This window comes from Pristiophorus japonicus, chromosome 2 (genome assembly GCF_044704955.1).
Source record: "Pristiophorus japonicus isolate sPriJap1 chromosome 2, sPriJap1.hap1, whole genome shotgun sequence".
NCBI lineage: Eukaryota > Metazoa > Chordata > Chondrichthyes > Pristiophoridae > Pristiophorus > Pristiophorus japonicus.
The window spans coordinates 74,302,823-74,325,077 of NC_091978.1; the positions used below are offsets into that span (position 1 = coordinate 74,302,823).

At 43.0% G+C, this 22,255-nt stretch overlaps 1 protein-coding gene across 1 annotated transcript in view; it reads right to left on the reverse strand.

Annotated features, from left to right (window-relative positions):
- Positions 1-22,255, reverse strand: part of cntfr (ciliary neurotrophic factor receptor) — a 258,091-nt gene that overhangs the window by 170,910 nt on the left and 64,926 nt on the right. Inside the window, exon 3 of the mRNA XM_070862387.1 lies at positions 1,503-1,742. Coding sequence (XP_070718488.1) covers positions 1,503-1,742 — 240 coding nt within the window. The remainder of the gene's footprint in view (positions 1-1,502; positions 1,743-22,255) is intronic.

A 22,255-nucleotide genomic window follows, 5' to 3' on the forward strand; every position in this document is an offset into this window, starting at 1 on the left:
TAGGTCCCTGTCCTCTGGAACAACTTCCCCAAACCTTGCCATTTGCCACATCCCTCCCCTTTCAAAAGCCACATAAAATCCTCTATTTGTCTGTTTGTGCCTTCAACACTGCCACTTTCCTTTTTTCTTCTTCCCAATATTGTTTTGTTATTTTTCTTCCTCCTTTAATGGGCCCTGAAATAGCTCTTGGTACACGAGGAGTGCTATAGAAATGCAAGTAGTTATAGTATATTGCCCAGAGGATATCTTAAGTGTCAGCATGCTCCTGTTGGTAGTATTTCACCTTGGTCAGAAGATTATAGCTTCAAACCTCACCCTGGGTTTTGAACAAGTAATGTAGGCTGATGCTCCAAAGGAGGAGTGCAGCTGTGATGGGACAGGTATCTCTCCCAATTTAGTTCCACCAAATGTGATGTCATTTTAGGATAATTTAGTCATTCCTTCTTGTGGTGGTGACCACACTTCCCCTAGGAGGCCTCACTGCAGTTTTCTGCCCTTGCAGAAACCTTGTACACTTCTAGATTGTCATACAATCCTAGATTGCTTGTGCTTGCTGCACTTTATTTCTCTCCAGGCCATTGATCCTTTAATTTAATATTAGAGTTAACCTTAATTTCCATTTTGTTTGTAGTAATCTATTCCACCTCTATTCATCCACTTTGTTTCCTTTATGTCAAAAGCATAGATTTAGCTCTAGTTGGAAACTAATTTTTTTTAAATGATTATAGGTAGAAAAAAAAATGAACTACAAATGCTGGAAATCAAATAAAAACAAATGCTGGAAATCTGGAAATACACAGCAGGCTTGTCAGTAGATGGAGAGGAGAGAGAGATTAATGTTTCAGGTGCAGACATTTCAGTTCGGACAACAGGTCTATAGCCAAAACACTAACCTGACTTTTCAGTTTACAAATGCTGATCGGCCTGCTGTGTGTTTCCAGTACATTTTTTTTGTTTCATTCTTTAAATAACAGAATGCTTGGTAACCCCCAAAGTTGCTGAAAAGAGATAAAGACTGCCAGATAAAGCTTTGAATCTCACTTTAATCTGTCTTTAATACTTACACAAGCTGGGTGACATCCACCTCTATTTGAAAGGAAAATCTAAAGTTTCATTTATGTTTTCAATGAAAAAGCAAACATTCTACCCTTTAGAATGTACAGAAAATCCCCAAATCTCCAGTAATTGGAGACATCAGGGGATCCAGCTTAATAATGCGTGGCTTTAGCAAAAATAAGTGGATTGACACGGTTTCCTTTTACTCTTGTGCTTAGCTGATGTTGCCCCAATACTAATTGGAAGTTATGACAACACACTCAGTGGTTGCTGCTGAGATTATTAGTGTACCATTGACAGACTTCGTTTCTCTCCATCAGCCTGTTTTTAAAGATGTTTCAGTCACACTATTCCAGGGTTATTTATGGACACAGTAGGGTAGTTTCCTCAAAGGTGCCATATCTTGATAGATTCCATTAAAAAATAAACACTTCAAAAGTACTTACTTCCAACTTGGATTGTTATTTGATTCTTCAAGCTTCCGCTGTGTTTCTCATGGCAGCTATAGGTTCCGGTTTGTAATGCATCTATGTTTCGGAGGGTGAGGTTGGTGCCTTGAAGAAGCTGCTCTTCATTGCGGGTTATCACCAGCCCATCAAATCTCCATACAACTGAAGTATGACCGTCAGATGTCTCGCACTGCAGGGTTACATTGCTGCCAATTTTTTTGTAGTATTTTCTTCCTTCTGAAATGAGAAAATATTTGTGATGTTACCATAGATAGAGGTAGAGTATTTTCCCCACACTGCTCATTTTCTCCCCTGGAATTATCGACTTATACTGGGAGCTGCTTTTACAGCTGCCAACTGCTCACCGAGTCCTCATCCAGATGCCCATTTTTGATTTTGGAACCTAGAGACGGAGTGTTGGCAGGCAATGCATCCATAGAAAGCAGGAGTCACTGGTAGTAATCAGGAGTAGGACCCTTGCCTGATTTTGGCACTATTAGCACTGAAGCCAAATTAGAGCTCCCCACTCTAGTCTTTACTAAGATTAGCTATTTTAGCTAAAACTGGGGATTGGTCTGTATGGCTCAGCATTGCATTTGCCAGTGTATTTACCCACTGAACATCATTTACTTAATCACCAGAAAAGGTGTACTGTGCAGAATGTCCCCATTGAGTCATGGAATATAATGCTGAAACAATACTGGAACTCTGTTCATGAAGATTGTTTAACATTCTCACAAAATTCATTGGAACAACAAAATGGAAGCTGAAACAATTTGATGAGCAACACTGAATTTCTTCATGGATGTTTGGTGGCAAGCACTATAGTTTTGGTTTCCATTTAACTATTTCATATTCACTACATTATTTCTTAATTTCTCTTGTTTTATTTCACCGTCATTTGTTCATCCATTCGCTTGTCTCTACCTTTTGTTTTATTTCTTTCCCTCCTTCCTAACTAGCTCCCGCACTGCAGGGTTGCATTGGGATTTCATTAAGAAGCAGCTTTCAAATGTAATCTTACACTGCAGTGGCAAATAGTAGCAGAAGCTTATTGAGTTTGGGCAATCAGTGATAGAGATTAAAGGGTTACTTTCAGAATAGTACATGGAAACTAGGAGATGCAAAGGCTATGATTTAGCCTCTGGAGTGAAAAATTGCCAGAAAAAGCAGGCAGTTTGATTAAATCTTGCTAGGACCTGTCAGAGGAGGAAAGAAATGTCAAGAGCGTAATTAAAGGCCAGTTTCCCATACTCCATTTTGAATGAGATCATTAGGAGAACAGGTGGCTATTGTGAAGCATACTATTGTTAAGAGCTGCACTAATGATGTGAACTGGTAAGTTAAAGACTTCAGCACATAACATCTGGGCTGGAAATGTAATGAGTATTTAGAAATAAAATAATTTTTCAATCTTTCACATTTTCATATTTCACAGCATGGATTATTGCATCTCTGGAGAGTGTCCAGCACAGCATCTAGCTAAGGTTCCACTATCTTAGGCATCCTGTCTTGTGGCTGTGCCAAGAATTAATACAACACACACCAGACCAAGAATGTAAGAATTTTTAGGAACAGATAAAGGCCATTAGGCCCATCAAGTCTTTTCCCATTTTCATACATCAAAGCCACTTATCCACGTGCTCACCATATCCTTGAATATCTTCAGAAACAGATCTTAATTTTTTCTTTAGCCCCTTTATATTTTACTTCAGTATCCTTTACTGATGACTGCTTTCATGATTTCATTAGTCTTTGCGTGAAAAAGTTTTACCAGACTTCCCTCGTTACTCCTGGCATATTTTGACCTAACTCATTGCCAGTGAACAATTTGCTCAGATCACTTGTCAATATTTTTAATTCAATCCTGAGATGTAGGCGTTGCTGGCAAGGCCAGCATTTATTGCCCATCTCGAATTGCCCTAGAGAAGATGGTGGTGAGATGCCTTCCTGAACCGCTGCAGTCATTGTGGTGAAGGTACTCTGTGCTGTGGGCGAGGGAGTTCTAGGATTTTGACCCAGCGATGAAGGAATGGCAATATATTTCCAAGTCAGGATGGTGTGCAACTTGGAAGGAAACTTGCAGGTGATGGTATTCCCATGCACCTGCTGCTCTTGTCCTGCTAGGTGGTAAAGATCGTGGGTTTGGGAGGTGCTATCGAAGAAGCCTTGGCAAGTTGCTGCAGTGCATCTTGTAGATGGTATACATTGCAGCCTCGGTGCGCTGGTGGTGGAGAGAATGAATGTTTAAGTGGTGGATGGATACCAATCAAGCGGGCTGCCTTGACCTGGATGAAAAAAGCTTCTGCTGACCTCTGTTGCCGTAGGACCCCAAATTGAACGACTCCCACCCAGAGTTTAATCAGGGTTCTGGTTTCAAATACAACACATGGAGGGTAATTTTCACTGTGGGCGCAGATGGAAAACTGGGAGATGTGGGTCGATGGCTCATTATACACCATTCAAGTCAATTGACAGGAAAATGAGGTAGGGTGTAGAATGGGCTGGCCGATTCACAACCCCTGCCTGCAAGCATTAAACAAATCTCAATATTATCTGTAATATAATTTAAAGAGGTGCAGAGCTAGATTATGGTCAGGTCCCTTACCCACATTCTTAATCATGGGAAATAGGATTTGTTGCTGGAGCTTTCCAAAGACCAAAATTCTAGATTCTGGTGAGGTCCAAGCAGATTTGAAAACTGCAAATATAACACCCTTATTTTAAAAAAGGAGGCAGACAAAAGCAGGAAACTATAGACCAGTTAGCCTAACATGGGTCATTGGGAAAATGCTGGAGTCCATTATTAAGGAAGTAGTAGCAGGACATTTGAAAAAGCAGAACACAGTCAAGCAGTGTCAGCATGGTTTTATGAAAGGGCAATCATGTTTGACAAATTTGCTGGAGTTCTTTGAGGATGTAACAAGCTGGGTGGATAAGGGGGAACCAGTAGATGTGATGTATTTGGATTTCCAGAAGGCATTCGATAATGTGCCACATAAAAGGTTACTGCACAAGATTAAAGTTCCCAGGGTTGGGGGTAATATATTAGCATGGATAGAGGATTGCCTAACGAATTGAAAACCGAGAGTCAGGATAAATGGGTCATTTTCTGGTAGGCAAATGGTAACTAGTGGGGTGCCACATAGATTGGTGGCTGGGGCCTCAACTATTTACAATATATATTAATGACTTGGATGAAGGGACCGAGTGTAATGTAGCCAAGTTTGCTGATGATACAAAGATGAGCGGGAAAGCAAGTTGTGAGGAGGACACAAACAATCTGCAAAGGGATATAAACAGGCTAACTGAGTGGGCAAACATTTGGTAGATGGAGTATAATGTGGGAAAGTGTGAGGTTATCCATTTTGGCAGGAAAAATAAAAAAGCAAATAATTGTTTAAATGGAGAGAAATTACAAAATGCTGCAGTACAGAGGGATCTGGGGGTCCTTGTGCACGGAACACAAAAGCTTAGTATGCAGGTACAACAAGTAAACAGGAAGGCAAATGGAATGTTGGCCTTTATTGCAAAGGGGAAAGAGTATAAAAGCAGAGAAGTCCTGCTACAAATGTACAGGGTATTGATGAGGCCACATCTGGAGTACTGCGTACAGTTTTGGTCTATTTATTTAAGGAGGGATGTACTTGCATTGGAGGCCGTTCAGAGAAACATAGAAACATAGAAAATAGGTGCAGGAGTAAGCCATTCGGCCCTGTGAGCCTGCACCGCCATTCAATGAGTTCATGGCTGAACATGCAACTTCAGTACTCCAGTCCTGCTTTCTCGCCACACCCCTTGATCCCCCTAGTAGTAAGGACTACATCTAACTCCTTTTTGAATATATTTAGTGAATTGGCCTCAACAACATCCTGTGGTAGGGAATTCCACAGGTTCACCACTCTCTGGGTGAAGAAGTTTCTCCTCATCTCGGTCCTAAATGGCTTACCCCTTATCCTTAGACTGTGACCTCTGGTTCTGGACTTCCCCAACATTGGGATCATTCTTCCTGCATCTAACCTGTCTAAACCAGTCAGAATTTTAAACGTTTCTCAGATCCCCTCTCATTTTTCTGAACTCCTGTGAATACAAGCCCAGTTGATCCAGTCTTTATTGATATGTCAGTCCCACCATCCTGGGAATCAGTCTGGTGAACCTTCGCTGCACTCCCTCAATAGCAAGAATGTCCTTCCTCAAGTTAGGAGACCAAAACTGTACACAATACTCCAGGTGTAGCCTCACCAAGGCCCTGTACAACCTCCTTGTCCCTGTACTCAAATCCCCTCGCTATGAAGGCCAACATGCCATTTGCTTTCTTAAACGCCTGCTGTACCTGCATGCCTGATGTACCATGACACCCAGGTCTCGTTGCACCTCCCCTTTTCCTAATCTGTCACCATTCAGATAATAGTCTGTCTCTCTGGTTTTTACCACCAAAGTGGATAACCTCACATTTATCCACATTATACTTCATCTGCCATGCATTTGCCCACTCTCCTAACCTATCCAAGTCACTCTGCAGCCTCATAGCATCCTCCTCACAGCTCTCACTCCCACCCAACTTAGTGTCATCCGCAAATTTGGAGATACTACATTTAATCCCCTCGTCTAAATCATTAATGTACAATGTAAACAGCTGGGGCCCCAGCACAAAACCTTGCGGTACCTCACCAGTCACTGCCTGCCATTCTGAAAAGTACCCATTTACTCCTACTCTTTGCTTCCTGTCTGCCAACCAGTTCTCAATCCACGTCAGCACACTACCCCCAATCCCATGTGCTTTAACTTTACACATTAATCTTATGTGGGACCTTATCGAAAGCCTTCTGAAAGTCCAAATACACCACATCAACTGGTTCTCCCTTGTCCACTCTACTGGAAACATCCTCAAAAAATTCCAGAAGATTTGTCAAGCATGATTTCCCTTTCACAAATCCATGCTGACTTGGACCTATCATGTCACCTCTTTCCAAATGCGCTGCTATGACATCCTTAATAATTGATTCCATCATTTTACCCACTACTGAGGTCAGGCTGACCGGTCTATAATTCCCTGTTTTCTCTCCCTCTTTTTTTTTTTAAAAAGTGGGGTTACATTGGCTACCCTCCACTCCATAGGAACTGATCCAGAGTCTATAGAATATTGGAAAATGACTGTCAATGCATCCGCTATTTCCAAGGCCACCTCCTTAATACTCGATGCAGACCATCAGGCCCTGGAGATTTATCGGCCTTCAGTCCCATCAATTTCCCCAACACAATTTCCCGACTAATAAGGATTTCCCTCAGTTCCTCCTTCTTACTAGGCCCTCTGACCCCTTTTATATCCGGAAGGTTGTTTGTGTCCTCCTTAGTGAATACCAAACCAAAGTACTTGTTCAATTGGTCTGCCATTTCTTTGTTCCCAGGTATGACTTCCCCTGATTCTGACTACAGGGGACCTACATTTGTCTTTACTAACCTTTTTCTCTTTACATACCTATAGAAGCTTTTGCAGTTCATTTTAATGTTTCCTGCAAGCTTCCTCTCGTACTCTATTTTCCCTGCCCTAATCAAACCCTTTGTCCGATTCTGCTGAGTTCTAAATTTCTCCCAGTCCCCAGGTTCGCTGCTATTTCTGGCCAATTTGTATGCCACTCCCTTGGCTTTAATATTATTCCTGATTTCCCTTGATAGCCACGGTTGAGCCACCTTCCATTCTTTATTTTTATGTCAGACTGGGATGTACAATTGTTGTAGTTCATCCATGCTGTCTCTAAATGTCTGCCATTGCCCATCCACTGTCAACCCCCAAGTATCATTCGCCAATCTATCCAAGCCAATTCACGCCTCATACCTTCAAAGTTACCCTTCTTTAAGTTCTGGACCATGGTCTCTGAATTAACTGTTTCATTCTCCATCCTAATGCAGAATTCCACCATATTATGGTCACTCTTCCCCAAGGGGCCTCGCACAATGAGATTGCTAATTAATCCTCACTCATTACACAACACCCAGTCTAAGATGGCCTCCCCCCTAGTTGGTTCCTCGACATATTGGTCGAGAAAACCATCCCTTATGCACTCCAGGAAATCCTCCACCGTATTGTTTCCAGTTTGGTTAGCCCAATCTATATGCATATTAAAGTCACCCATGATAACTGCTGCACCTTTATTGCATGCACCCCTAATTTCCTGTTTGATGCCCTCCCCAACATCACGACTACTGTTTCGAGGTCTGTACACAACTCCCACTAGCGTTTTCTGCCCTTTGGTAGTCCGTAGCTCCACCCATACCGATTCCACATCATCCAGCTAATGTCTTTCCTTACAATTGCATGAATTTCCTCTTTAACCAGCAACGCCACCCCGCCTCCTTTTCCTTTGTCTATCCTTCCTAAATGTTGAATACCTCTGGATGTTGAGTTCCCAGCCTTGGTCACCCTGGAGCCATGTCTCCGTGATGCCAACCACATCGTATCCGTTAACTGCTATCTGCACAGTTAAGTCATCCACCTTATTCAAAATACTCCTTGCATTGAGACAGCAAAGAATGACTAAGAAAGCAATAAAGAAAAGAAAGAGAGATTACGAAAGTAAACTTGCACAAAACATAACAGATAGTAAAGCTTTTACCGCTATATAAAACGGAAAAGCGTGACTAAAGTAAATGTTGGTCCCTTAGAAGATGAGAAGGGGGATTTAATATTGGGAAATGTGGAAATGGCGGAGACCTTAAACAATTATTTTGCTTCAGTTTTCACAGTGAAAGACACAAAAACCATGCCAAAAATTGCTGGTCACGGGAATGTGGGAAGGGAGGACCTTGAGATAATCACTATCACTAGCAGGGTAGTGCTGGACAGGCTAATGGGACTCAAGGTACACAAGTCCCCTGGTCCTGATGAAATGCATCCCAGGGTATTAAGAGATGGCGGAAGTTATAGCAGATGCATTCGTTATAATCTTCCAAAATTCTCTGGACTTTGGGGAGGTACCAGCGGATTGGAAAGCAGCTAATGTAACGGCTCTGTTTAAAAAAGGGGTCAGACAGAAGGCAGGTAACTATAGGCCGGTTAGTTTAACATCTGTAGTGGGAAAATGCTTGAAGCTATCATTAAAGAAGAAATAGTGGGACATCTAGATCAGAATAGTGCAATCAAGCAGACGCAACATGGATTCATGAAGGAGAAATCATGTTTAACTAATTTACTGGAATTCTTTGAGGATATAACGAGCATGGTGGATAGAGGTGTGCCGATGGATGTGGTGTATTTAGATTTCCAAAAGGCATTCGCTAAGATGCCACACAAAAGGTTATTGCAGAAGATAAAGGTATGCAGAGTCAGAGGAAATGTATTACCATGGATACAGAATTGGCTGGCTAACAGAAAGCAGAGAGTCGGGATAAATGGGTCCTTTTCGGGTTGGAAATCGGTGGTTAGTGGTGTGCCACAGGGATCGGTGCTGGGACCACAACTGTTTACAATATACATAGATGACTTGGAAGAGGGGACAGAGTGTAGTGTAACAAAATTTGCAGATGACACCAAGATTAGTGGGAAAGCGGGTTGTGTAGAGGACACAGAGAGGCTGCAAAGAGATTTAGATAGGTTAAACGAATGGGCTCAAGTTTGGCAGATGGAATACAATGTCAGAAAGTGTGAGGTCATCCAACTTAGAAAAAAACCCAGTAAAATGGAATATTATTTGAATGGGGAGAAATTATAACATACTACAGTGCAGAGGGACCTGGGGGTCCTTGTGCATGAATCCCAAAAAGTTAGTTTGCAGGTGCAGCAGGTAATCAGGAAGACGAATGGAATGTTGGCCTTCATTGCGAGAGGGATGGAGTACAAAGGAAGGGAGGTCCTGCTGCAACTGTACAGGGTATTGGTGAGGCCGCACCTGGAGTACTGCGTGCAGTTTTGGTCACCTTACTTAAGGAAGGATGTACATGCTTTGGAGGGGGTACAGAGAAGATTCACTCGGCTGATACCGGAGATGAGGGGGTTACCTTATGATGATAGATTGAGTAGACTGGGACTTTACTCGTTGGAGTTCAGAAGGATGAGGGGTGATCTTATAGAAACATTTAAAATAATGAAAGGGATAGACAAGATAGAGGCAGAAAGGTTGTTTCCACTGGTCAGGGAGACTAGAACTAGGGGGCACAGCCTCAAAATACAGGGGAGCCATTTTAAAACTGAGTTGAGAAGGAATTTCTTCTCCCAGAGGGTTGTGAATCTGTGGAATTCTCTGCCCAAGGAAGCAGTTGAGGCTAGCTCATTATCTGTGATTTAAATACAGTCAGATTTTTAACCAATAACAGAATTAAGGATTATGGGGAGCGGGTGGGTAAGTCGAGCTGAGTCCACGGCCAGATCAGCCATGATCTTGTTGAATGGCGGAGCATGCTCGAGGGGCTAGATGGCCTACTCCTGTTTCTAATTCTTATGTTCTTATGTTCAGGCTTGCCTCATAACACACTATGACCCTTTAGAATTTTGCTGCAAAGTGGCCCTTTTTGGTTTTTGCCTTGGGTTTCTCTGCCCTCCACTTTTACTCATCTCCTGTCTTTTGCTTCTGTCTCCATTTTGTTTCCCTCTGTCTCCCTGCATTGGTTCCCATCCCCCTGCCATATTAGTTTAACTCCTCCCCAACAGCACTAGCAAATACTCCTCCGAGGACATTGGTTCCAGTTCTGCCTAGGTCCGGTTTCTACTGGTCCCAGCTCCCCCAGAACCGGTTCCAATGCCCCAGGAATTTGAATCCATCCCTGCTGCACGACTACTCAAGCCACGTATTCAACTGCACTATCCTGCGATTCCTACTCTGACTAGCACTTGGCACTGGTAGCAATCCCGAGATTACTACTTTTGAGATCCTACATTTTAATTTAGCTCCTAAAATTCTTCTCGTAGGACATCATCCTGTTTTTTTTTTTTAAACCTATATCTTTGGTAACAATGTGTACCACGACAACTGGCTGTTCACCCTCCCTTTTCAGAATGTCCTGCCCCCACTCCGAGACATCCTTGACCCTTGCACCAGGGAGGCAACATACCACCCTGGAGTCTCGGTTGTGGCCGCAGAAACGCCTATCTATTCCCCTTACAATTGAATCCCCTATCACTATCGCTCTCCCATTCTTTTTCCTGCCCTCCTGTGCAGGAAAACTCGGTTTATTCTCAAGATGAAGGGGTTGTCTTACGAAGAAAGGTTGAGTAGGTTGGGCCTGCACTCAATTGGAGTTTAGAAGAATGAGGTGATCTTATTGAAACATAGGAGATACTGAGTGGGCTCGACAAGGTAGATAGAGAGGATGTTTCTCCTTGTGCGGGAATCTAGAACTAGGGTACATAGTTTCAGAATACGGTGTTGCCCATTTAACATTGAGTTGAGGAGGAATTTCTTCTCTTGGAGGGTTGTAAATCTATGGAATTCTTTGTCCCAGAGAACTGTGGAGGCTTGGTCATTGAATATATTTAAGGAGGAGATAGACAGATTTTTGACTGATAAGGGAATGGGCAGGGAAGTGGAGCTGAGCCCAAGATCAGGTCAGTCATGATCTTATTGAATGGTGGAGCAGGCTCAATGGGCTAAATGGCCTACTCCTGCTCCTATTTCTTATGTTCTTATGTAAGACAGTCATAAAAATTATTTTTTAAAGGTTCGAAGATTGGAATTTTGTAATAACACAGCATGTTGGACCAACAATGCTGAGTGTGCTTGCAGTTGCCCCTACACACTAATTTCAGGTGGGTCATGATGAGATGATACTGGTCAGAGGCAAGGGACTTCACCACAGCCAGCGATAAAAATCAGGAGAATTATCCAAGTCACTCTTGGCTTAAGGGTAGAAGCAAGCTCTCGAGGAGGAGTTACTTCAGGATCGGGGAGATGGGAGAAATGCTGAGTGAAATGCTCCAGGGGTGGGTGTTGGGACCATTACTGTTTCTAATTCACATCAATAATTTAAACTCCGAAAACAAATGCAGATTGAACAAATTTGCAGACGGTAACGAACTAGGAGAGGTAGCAGAATCAGAGGAGACAGTTCAGATACTACAGTAAGAGCTAGACAAAATATATAAGTGGGAGAAACAATGGCACATGAAATTTAATACCGATATAAAATATAAAGTTCTGCATATAGTAAGGAAAAATGAGTAAAACACAATCTCCATGAACAGTGATGAAAATGCCAAGGAGACCTAGGAGTCTTAGTAGGCTCAATGGTCAACATCTCCAGCCAATGCACAGCAGCAATCAAAACAGACAATAAAATGTTGAATGTTGAATTATATAGACAAAACAATAGAATATAAGTCAGAAGAAGTCATGATCAGGCTCAGTCAGACCACATCTTGAGCACTGCATCCAGTTCTGGTCACTGGGGCACAAAGAAGTAGAAAGAACTCGAAAGTTGACGTCACAGCCAAGGGGGTAAGTGATTGGCAAGTAGTTTTTCTTTTTCTTTTCTATATCAGTAAGTAACACTTAGCATTGTTGTTGCCAATTTAAGTTTATCTAGGGGTTAAGTCATGGCAGGACAGCTCGGACACATGTTATGCTCCTCCTGTACTATGTGGGAAGTCAGGGACGCATCCAGTGTCCCCGACGACGTGTGCGGGAAGTGTATCCGCCTACAGCTCCTGACAGACCGCATGCTCCTGATGGAGCATGCACGATGCTGAGAATGATGTGAATAGCACGTTTAGTGAGTTGGTCTTACTGCAGGTAAAGGGTACACAGCCAGATAGGGAATGGATGACTAAAAGGAAGAGCAGTGCAAGGAAGGTAGTGCAGGGGTCCCCTGCAGTCATCCCCCTACAAAACAGATACACCGCTTTGGGTACTGTTGAGGGGGATGACTCATCAGGAGAGGGCAGCAGCAGCCAAGTTCATGACACCGTGGGTGGCTCTGCTGCACAGGAGGGCAGGAAAAAGAATGGGAGAGCTATAGTGATAGGGGATTCAATTCTAAGGGGAATAGGTAGACATTTCTGCAGCCGCAACAGAGACTCCAGGGTGGTATGTTGCCTCCCTGGTGCAAGGGTCAAGAATGTCTTGGAGCGGGTACAGGACATTCTGAAAAGGGAGGGTGAACAGCCAGTTGTCGTGGTGCATATAAGTAAAAAACGGGTGAGGTCCTAGGAGAAGAATTTAGAGAGCTAGGAGCTAAATTAAAAAGTAGGACCCCAAAAGTAGTAATCTCAGGATTGCTACCATTGCCACGTGCTAATCAGAATAGGAATCGCAGGATAGCTCAGATGAATACGTGGCTTGAGGAGTGGTGCACAATGGAGGGATTCAAATTCCTGGGACATTGGAACCGGTTCTGGGGGAGGTGGGACCAGTACAAACCGGGCGGTCTGCACCTGGGCAGGACCGGAACCAATGTCCTAGGGGGAAGTGTTTGCTAGTGCTGTTGGGAAGGAGTTAAACTAATGTGGCAGGGGGATGGGAACCTATGCAGGGAGACAGAGGGAACTAAAATGGAGTCAGAAGCAAAAGATAGAAAGGAGAATAGTAAAAGTGGAAGGCAGAGAAACCCAAGGTAAAAAAACAAAAAGGGCCACATTACAGCAAACTTCAAAAGGGGTAAAGTGTGTTAAAAAGACAAGCCTGAAGGCTCTGTGCCTCAATGTGAGGAGTATTCAGAATAAGGTGGACGAATTAACTGCACAGATAGCAGTTAATGGGTATGATGTAATTGGCATCACGGAGACATGGCTCCAGGGTGACCAAGGCTGGGAACTCAACATCCAAGGGTATTCAGCATTTAGGAAAGATGAACAGAAAGGGAAAGGAGATGGGGTGGCGTTGCTGGTTAAAGAGGAAATTAATGCAATAGTAAGGAGGGACGTTAGCCTGGATGATGTCGAATCGGTATGGGTGGAGCTGCAGAATTCCAAAGGGCAGAAAACGCTAGTGGGAGTTGTGTACAGACCACCAACCAGTCGGAGAGAGGTTGGGGGACAGCATCAAACAAGAAATAAGGGATGTGTGCAATAAAGGTTCAGCAGTTATCATGGGCGACTTTAATCTACATATTGATTGGGCTAACCAAACTGGTAGCAATGCGGTGGAGGAGGATTTCCTGGAGTGTATTAGGGATGGTTTTCTCGACCAATATCTCGAGGAACCAACTAGAGAGCTGACCATCCTAGACTGGGTGATGTGTAATGAGAAGGGACTAATTAGCAATCTAGATGTGTAAGGCCCCTTGGGGAAGAGTGACCATAATATGGTAGAATTCTTTATTAAGATGGAGCGTGGCACAGTTAATTCGGAAACTGGGGTCCTGAACTTAAGGGAAGGTAACTTTGACGGCATGAGGGGTGAATTGGCTAGAATAGACTGGTAAAGGATACTTAAAGGGTTGATGATGGATAAGCAATGGCAAACATTTAAAGATCACATGGATGAACTTCAGCAATTGTACATCCCTGTCTGGAGTAAAAATAATATGGGGAAGGTGGCTCAACCGTGGCCAACAAGGGAAATTAAGGATAGTGTTAAAGCCAAGGAAGAGGCATATCATTTGGCTAGAAAAACAACAAACCTGAGGACTAGGAGAAATTTAGAATTGAACAGAGGAAGACGAAGCGTTTAATTAAGAGGCAGAAAATAGAGTACGAAAGGAAGCTTGCAGGGAACATAAAAACTGACTGCAAAAGCTTCTATAAATATGTGAAGAGAAAAAGATTAGTGAAGACAAATGTAGGTCCCTTGCAGTAGGATTCAGGTGAATTTATAATGGGGAACAAAAAAATGGCAGACCAATTGAACAAATACTTTGGTTCTGTCTTCACGAAGAAAGACACAAATAACCTTCCGGATGTACTAGGGGACAGTAGGTCTAGTGAGAAGGAGGAACTGAAGACTATCCTTATCAGGCGGGAAATTGTGTTAGGGAAATTGATGGGATTGAAGGCTGATAAATCCCCAGAGCCTGATAGTCTGCATCCCAGAGTACTTAAGGAAGTGGCCCTAGAAATAGTGGATGCATTGGTGATCATTTTCCAACAGTCTATCGACTCTGGATCAGTTCCTATGGACTGGAGGGTAGCTAATGTAACACCACTTTTTAAAAAGAGAGGGAGAGAGAAAGCAGGTAATTATAGACCAGTTAGCCTGACACCAGTAGTGGGGAAAATGCTGGAATCAATTATTAAGGATGAAATAGCAGCACATTTGGAAAGTAGTGACAGGATCAGTCCAAGTCAGCCTGGATTCATGAAGCGGAAATCATGCTTAACAAATCTTCTAGAATTTTTTGAGGATGTAACTAGTAGAGTGGACAAGGGAGAACCAGTGGATGTGGTGTATTTGGACTTTCAAAAGGCTTTTGACAAGGTCCCACACAAGAGATTGGTGTGCAAACTCAAAGCACATGGTATTGGGGGTAATATACTGACGTGGATAGAGAACTGGTTGGCAGACAGGAAGCAGAGAGTCGGGATAAATGGATCCTTTTCAGAATATGAGGCAGGGTCTATTGGAGTGCCGTATGGCTCAGTGCTGGGACCCCAGCTCTTTACAATACACATCAATGATTTGGATGAAGGAATTAAGTGTAATATCTCCAAGTTTGCAGATGACACTAAACTGGGTGGCGGTGTGAGCTGTGTGAAGGACGCTAGGAGGCTGCAGGGTGACTTGGACAGGTTAGGTAAGTGGGCAAATGCATGGCAGATGCAGTATAATGTGGATAAATGTGAGGTTATCCACTTTGGGGGCAAAAATACGAAGACAGAATATTATCTGAATGGTGACAGATTAGGAAAAGTGGATGTGCAACGAGACCTGGGTGTCATGGTTCATCAGTCTTTGAAAGTTGGCATACAGGTACAGCAGGCGGTGAAGGCGGCAAATGGTATGTTGGCCTTCATAGCTAGGGGATTTGAGTATAGGGACAGGGAGGTGTTGCTACAGTTGTACAGGGCCTTGGTGAGGCCTCACCTGGAATATTGTGTTCAGTCTTGGTCTCCTAATCTGAGGAAGGACATTCTTGCTATTGAGGGAGTGCAGCGAAGGTTCACCAGACTGATTCCTGGGATGACAGGACTGACCTATGAGGAGAGACTGGATCAACTGGGCCTTTATACATTGGAGTACAGAAGGATGAGAGGGGATCTCATACAAACATAAGATTCTGACGGGACAGGACAGGTTAGATGCGGGTAGAATGTTCCCGATATTGGGGAAGTCCAGAACCAGGGCACACAGTCTTAGGATAAAGGGTAGGCCAGTTAGGACTGAGATGAGGAGAAACTTCTTCACTCAGAGTTGTTAACCTGTGGAATTCCCTACCGCAGAGAATTGTTGATGCCAGTTCTTTGGATAGATTCAAGAGGGATTTAGATTTGGCCCTTACGGGTAAGGGGATCAAGGGGTATGGAGAGAAAGCAGGAAAGGGATACTGAGGGAATGATCAGCCATGATCTTATTGGAGTGGTGGGCAGGCTCGAAGGGCCTAATGGCCTACTCCTGCACCTATTTTCTATGTTTCTATGTAATGGAGACATAGAAACATAGAAATATAGAAACATAGAAAATAGGTGCAGGAGTAGGCCATTCGGCCCTTCTAGCCTGCACCGCCATTCAATGAGTTCATGGCTGAACATTCAACTTCAGTACCCCATTCCTGCTTTCTCACCATACCCCTTGATCCCCCTAGTAGTAAGGACCTCATCGAACTCCTTTTTGAATATATTTAGTGAATTGGCCTCAACAACTTTCTGTGGTAGAGAATTCCACAGGTTCACCACTCTCTGGGTGAAGAAGTTCCTCCGCATCTCGGTCCTAAATGGCTTACCCCTTATCCTTAGACTGTGACCTCTGGTTCTGGACTTCCCCAACATTGGGAACATTCTTCCTGCATCTAACCTGTCTAACCCAGTCAGAATTTTAAATGTTTCTATGAGGTCCCCTCTCATTCTTCTGAACTCCAGTGAATACAAGCCCAGTTGATCCAGTCTTTCTTGATAGGTCAGTCCCACCATCCCGGGAATCAGTCTGGTGAACCTTCGCTGCACTCCCTCAATAGCAAGAATGTCCTTCCTCAGGTTAGGAGACCAAAACTGTACACAATACTCCAGGTGTGGCCTCACCAATGCCCTGTACAACTGCAGCAACACCTCCCTGCCCCTGTACTCAAATCCCCTTGCTATGAAGGCCAACATACCATTTGCTTTCTTAACCGCCTGCTGCACCTGCATGCCAACCTTCAATGACTGATGTACCTTGACACCCAGGTCTCTTTGCACCTCCCCTTTTCCTAATCTGTCACCATTCAGATAATAGTTTGTCTCTCTGTTTTTACCACCAAAGTGGATAACCTCACATTTATCCACATTATACTTCATCTGCCATGCATTTGCCCACTCACCTAACCTATCCAAGTCACTCTGCAGCCTCACAGCATCCTCCTCGCAGCTCACACTGTCACCCAACTTAGTGTCATCCGCAAATTTGGAGATACTACATTTAATCCCCTCATCTAAATCATTAATGTACAGTGTAAACAGCTGGGGCCCCAGCACAGAACCTTGCAGTACCCCACTAGTCACTGCCTGCCATTCTGAAAAGTACCCATTTACTCCTACTCTTTGCTTCCTGTCTGACAACCAGTTCTCAATCCATGTCAGTACACTACCCCCAATCCCATGTGCTCTAACTTTGCACATCAATCTTTTGTGTGGGACCTTGTCGAACACCTTTTGAAAGTCCAAATATACCACATCAACTGGTTCTCCCTTGTCCACTCTACTGGAAACATCCTCAAAAAATTCCAGAAGATTTGTCAAGCATGATTTCCCTTTCACAAATCCATGCTGACTTGGACCCATCATGTCACCTCTTTCCAAATGCATTGAAGCATTGGAGTCAGTGCAGAGAAGAGCTGCAAGACTGATTCCTACTGTTAGAGATATGAAGAACAACTGGAACAACATGGACTTTTAAGCTTTGAAAATAGATCACTGAAATGATCTTAGATAGTACTGATATCATACACAAGATAGAAATTGGTACCGGAAATGACTTGAAATTAAATTGCAAGAGCAGGACAGTGGCCACAGGTACAAACTAGCACAAGACAAATTTAATCCGGATATTAGAAAATCATTCTTCACAAAAAGACCGACTGATACATGGAAATGACTTCAGGGTAGATTAGTGCAGTTGAAAACCCTAAAAAGTTGTTTAAGAACCAATTGAATGCTATAATGGAGGAAAAGGAGATTGAGGATCATTTTGAAAAGGTAAACTAAGGGAGGCCAAATGACCTTCATCAATAATTATCTTCTGATCTGGGGATCTTCTAGTGGTGCACTGCAACAACTCACCAAGACTTCTTCGGCAGCACCACCCAAACCCGCGACCTGTACCACCTAAAAGGGTCAAGGGCAGCAAGCGCATGGGAACACCACTACCTTCAAGTTCCCATCCAAGTCACACACCATCCTGACTTGGAAATAGATCGCTGTTCCTTCATCGTCGCTGGGTCAAAATCCTAGAACTCCCTCAACAGCACTGTGGGAATACCTTCACCACAAGGACTACAGTGGTTCAAGGCGACAGCTCACCACCACATTCTCCAGGGCAATTAGGGATGGACAATAAATGCTGGCCTTGCCATCGACGCCCACATCCCTGGAACAATGTTTTTTTATAAATATCTGTTAGAGTGACATCAGTTGAGATCAGATGGCATGTCATCAACCCACTGTCAGGGGAGACCTGAGAAAGGAACCGATTGAGGAAAGTACCTTAACATCCCATTCAACCAAACCCCATGTCTAATTATCCTACTGCTAGAGCAGCAAAAACCCTTGCATCCCCCCTCCCCCCCAAGCTTTGTCCAGCTCATTTATTCTAGCAAGAAAGTGTGGGGTGAAAAGTGTGCAGCCATTCTGCAGAATCCTGCTGTAACTTTGGCAAGAGTCTGTTGCAGCAGCCACAAACTCCAGCTGGTCCCAGCTACAGGAATTCCCATGGCCAGCCCTCAGTCTGGACCCAGCATTGGATCGGTCAACAGGATAACTATGGGGACTACCTAGAATTCCAGACTGGCATAAAGGTCTGAACCCCCCCGAAGTTAAGGAGTGCACATTTAAAAAAAATGTGCCGACATGATTGGGGGTTGGGGGGGACGGGGGGGGGGGGGGTGGTGGAGGGAGGCTGCGGGGGTGGGGGCGAGCTCCAGCTGTGCCCCAAACTGCTAAAGACTGCATCTCAGTTTAGTTGTGGACACTATCTGACAAATCACAACAAAAGGAAGGACAAAGAACCCATGGGACATTTGCATTTGACAAACTAATAATCATACATACTGCCTCTGGAGCTAGGAAAATACCAAGATGTACAGGACCCTTCCTGAAGGCCCACGCCATCACACCTGACCCCGCCACCCAGTACAAGCCTTCACAGCTCAGGCTCCCCAGTTATTTATTTCTTGATTTACCTAGTCTTTTCATATTCTTTTCAACCTGGATAGCATACTGTATTATTGGCATTGGCCCTTCACCTAGGGTCTGAGTAAATCTTTTATGAAAACACAAATATAATTTTTATTAATTTGGCTAGAACTCACCATATTCAAAGTTCCATGAATTAATCGTTGATAAAGGAAATCATCTAAATCTTAGAGTAAGTACTGTGGTTATGTTTGCCAAAGCTATGTTTGTTTTATGTGGTATGGAATGTGACTATTGAGGTTTAAGGGCACGGTTTTGTGGAATGGGTCATAAGATCATGATCACATTACTTTTGTACAATGACTTGCGTCGCAAATACTGAATGGTTAGCAAATGTAATCATTTAAAACATTCTTGAGTAAAATATACAATAGTAACTACACTTTTTAACATTAATTTTAAGAACTTATATGGTTTCCAAAGAAAAACAGGCATGGAAACAAAACATGACAGTTACAAGGTATAATACCGAAGCTGGGTCTATTCCACTATAAAGTGTGGAAACACTGCCATTAATGCAGACCGTTTCTTTTGATGCTTAGAGCTTTAGAAATTTTCTCCACAATAATTGGGCATAGTAATGAACTATAAATGCATAGGTCAAGCCACTGTCAGTGCAATCACTTCCAAATGGTCATTTTGACATTTAACAGGCTTGGACAAGCAAAGACTCACACCAAACCTGTTAAAAGCAGTTAGGAATTTTGATGGAGGCTAGTTTAAAAAGATCCCATGGGAAATCTAAATTTGAAACTTCAAATGACATTAGTCATATCAATACACATTTTAAAACAATCACAAGCTCCAATAATTACTTGACATAATGAATGCAGACTTATGAAAAAGCAAGACCTTTTGTGACTTGCAAATCAGTTATGCTGAAGCATTTTGTGTCCATGAGAAGCAGATGCAAAATGTGCAGTATAGCTCAAATGTGAATTCCCCCAAACTGATCTCTGAAAAGCAGGTCTTCCGAACCTCTCAAGTCTTAACACTTCTAAAAAGACACGCTTGGCACCAGTTAAACATAACTTTTTGGTTTGCCTTTTCTTCTCATACTATGATCAGCCTTAATGGTGTACTGAACCATGGGGGTAAAATTGGTCTTGGTCGGTAGTCAATGGAAAAGAAGATTGGGCCTGATGTAAAACAGGTTGCTGATTTGTCATTGCACATTTTGCAATACCGTCCCAAGACTAAATTCACCCCCTACAACTTTTTGCCTTTCACTTTGGTTTCTTCTTATTAAAACAAAACATGTTTTTCAAACTTAGGAAAGAGCGATCTATCATGTAAAAGTGCATAGGTTGTAATGTCACAGTAGCAACAATTTCCACTTTTCTTTGTTAGTAAATTGACCAATTATTTCCGGATCACAAGAAATAAAATGAGCAAGTAGAGAAAGAAGGATCTAGGAAAAACAGTGGAGCTGGAGTCACAAGAGGAACGACAGAGTTACAGTATCATAAGGTTTAGACTAGCTATGGAAAAGGACACGGAGCAATCTAGAGTAAAAATACTTAATTGGAGGAAAGACAATTTCAGTGGATTGAGAATGGATCTGGCCCAGGTAAATTGAAAATCAAAGATTGGAGGCAAAACTGTATCGAACAATGGGCTGCCTTTAAAGAGGAGATGGTTCAGATACAGTTGAGATATATTCCCACGAGGGGGAAAGGTAGGGCAACCAAAGCCAGAGCTTCCTAGATAATGAGAGAGAGGAGAGAGAGAGAGAGGAGAGAGAGAGAACAGAAAAAGGGGGTATATGACAGATGTCAGGTTGAGAATACAAATGAGAACCTGGCTGAATATAGGAAGTTCAGAGGGGAAGTGAAAAAGGAAATGAGGGGCAAAGAGAGTACAAGAATAGATTGGCAGCTAATATAAAAGAGAATCCAAACGTCTTCTATAGGTATATAAATAGTAAATGGGTACTAAGGAGTGGTGGATCAAATGGAAACCTACACATGGAAGCAGAGGTCATGGCTGATGTACTAAATGAGTACTTTGCATCTGTCTTTACCAATGAAGAAGCTGCTATTGACATAGGGAAAGAGGAGGTAGTTGAGATACTGGATGGGATCAAAATTGATGGAGGTGGTATGAGAAAGATTAGCTGTACTTAAAGTAGATAAGTCACCAGGACCGAATGGGATGCATCCTATGATGCTGAGGGAAGTAAAGATGGAAATTGTGGAGCTACTGGCCATAATCTTTCAATCCTCCTTGAATATGGGGCTGGTGCCAGAGGACTGGAGAATTGCAAATGTTATAGCCTTGTTCAAAAAAAGGTGCAAAGTTAAGCCCAGCAACTATAGGCTGTTTAACCTTGGTAGCAGGTAAGCTTTTAGAAACAATAATCTGGGACAAAATTAAACAGTCACTTGGACAAATGTGGATTAATTAAAGGTCAGCATGGATTTGTTAAAGGCAAATCATGTTTAACTAACATGACTGGGTTTTTGATGAGGTAACAGAGGGTCGATAAGGGAAATATGGTTGATGTGGTGTACATGGACTTCCAAAAGGTGTTTGATAAAGTGCCACATTAGAGGCTTGCCAGCAAAGTTGAAGCCCATGGAATAAAAGGGACAGTGGCAGCATGGAGACAAAATTGGCTAAATGACAGGAAACAAAGTAGTGGTGAACAGTTGATTTTTGGACTGGAGGAAGGTACACAGTGGTGTTCCCCAGTGGTCGCTACCAAGACCACTGCTTTTCTTGATATATATTAATGACTTGGACTTGGGTGTACAGGGCACAATTTCAAAATTTGCAGATGTCACAAATCTTGCCAGTATAGTGAACCATGAGGAGGATAGTGATAGACTTCAAGACAGACAGTTTGGTGGAATGGGCAGGCACGTGGCAGATGAAATTTTAATGCAGAAAAGGACAAAGTGATACATTTGGTCGGAAGAACGCGGAGAGGCAATATAAACTCAAGGATACAATTCTAAAGAGGATGCATGAAGAGAGAGACCTGGGGGTAAATGTGCAGAAATCATTGAAGGTGGCAGGGCACGTTGAGAAAATAATTAAAAAAAGCATACGGGATCCTGGGCTTTATAGAGTACAAAAGCAAAGAAGTAATGATGAACCTTTATAGAACACTGGTCCGGCCTCAACTGGAGTACTGTGTCCAATTCTGGGCAACCCACTTTAGGAAGGATGTGAAGGCCTTAGAGAGGGTGCAGAAAAGATTTACAAAATTGGTTCCAGGGCTGAGGGATTTCAGTTGCGTGGATAGACTGGAGAAGCTGGGGTTACTTTCCTTAGTGCA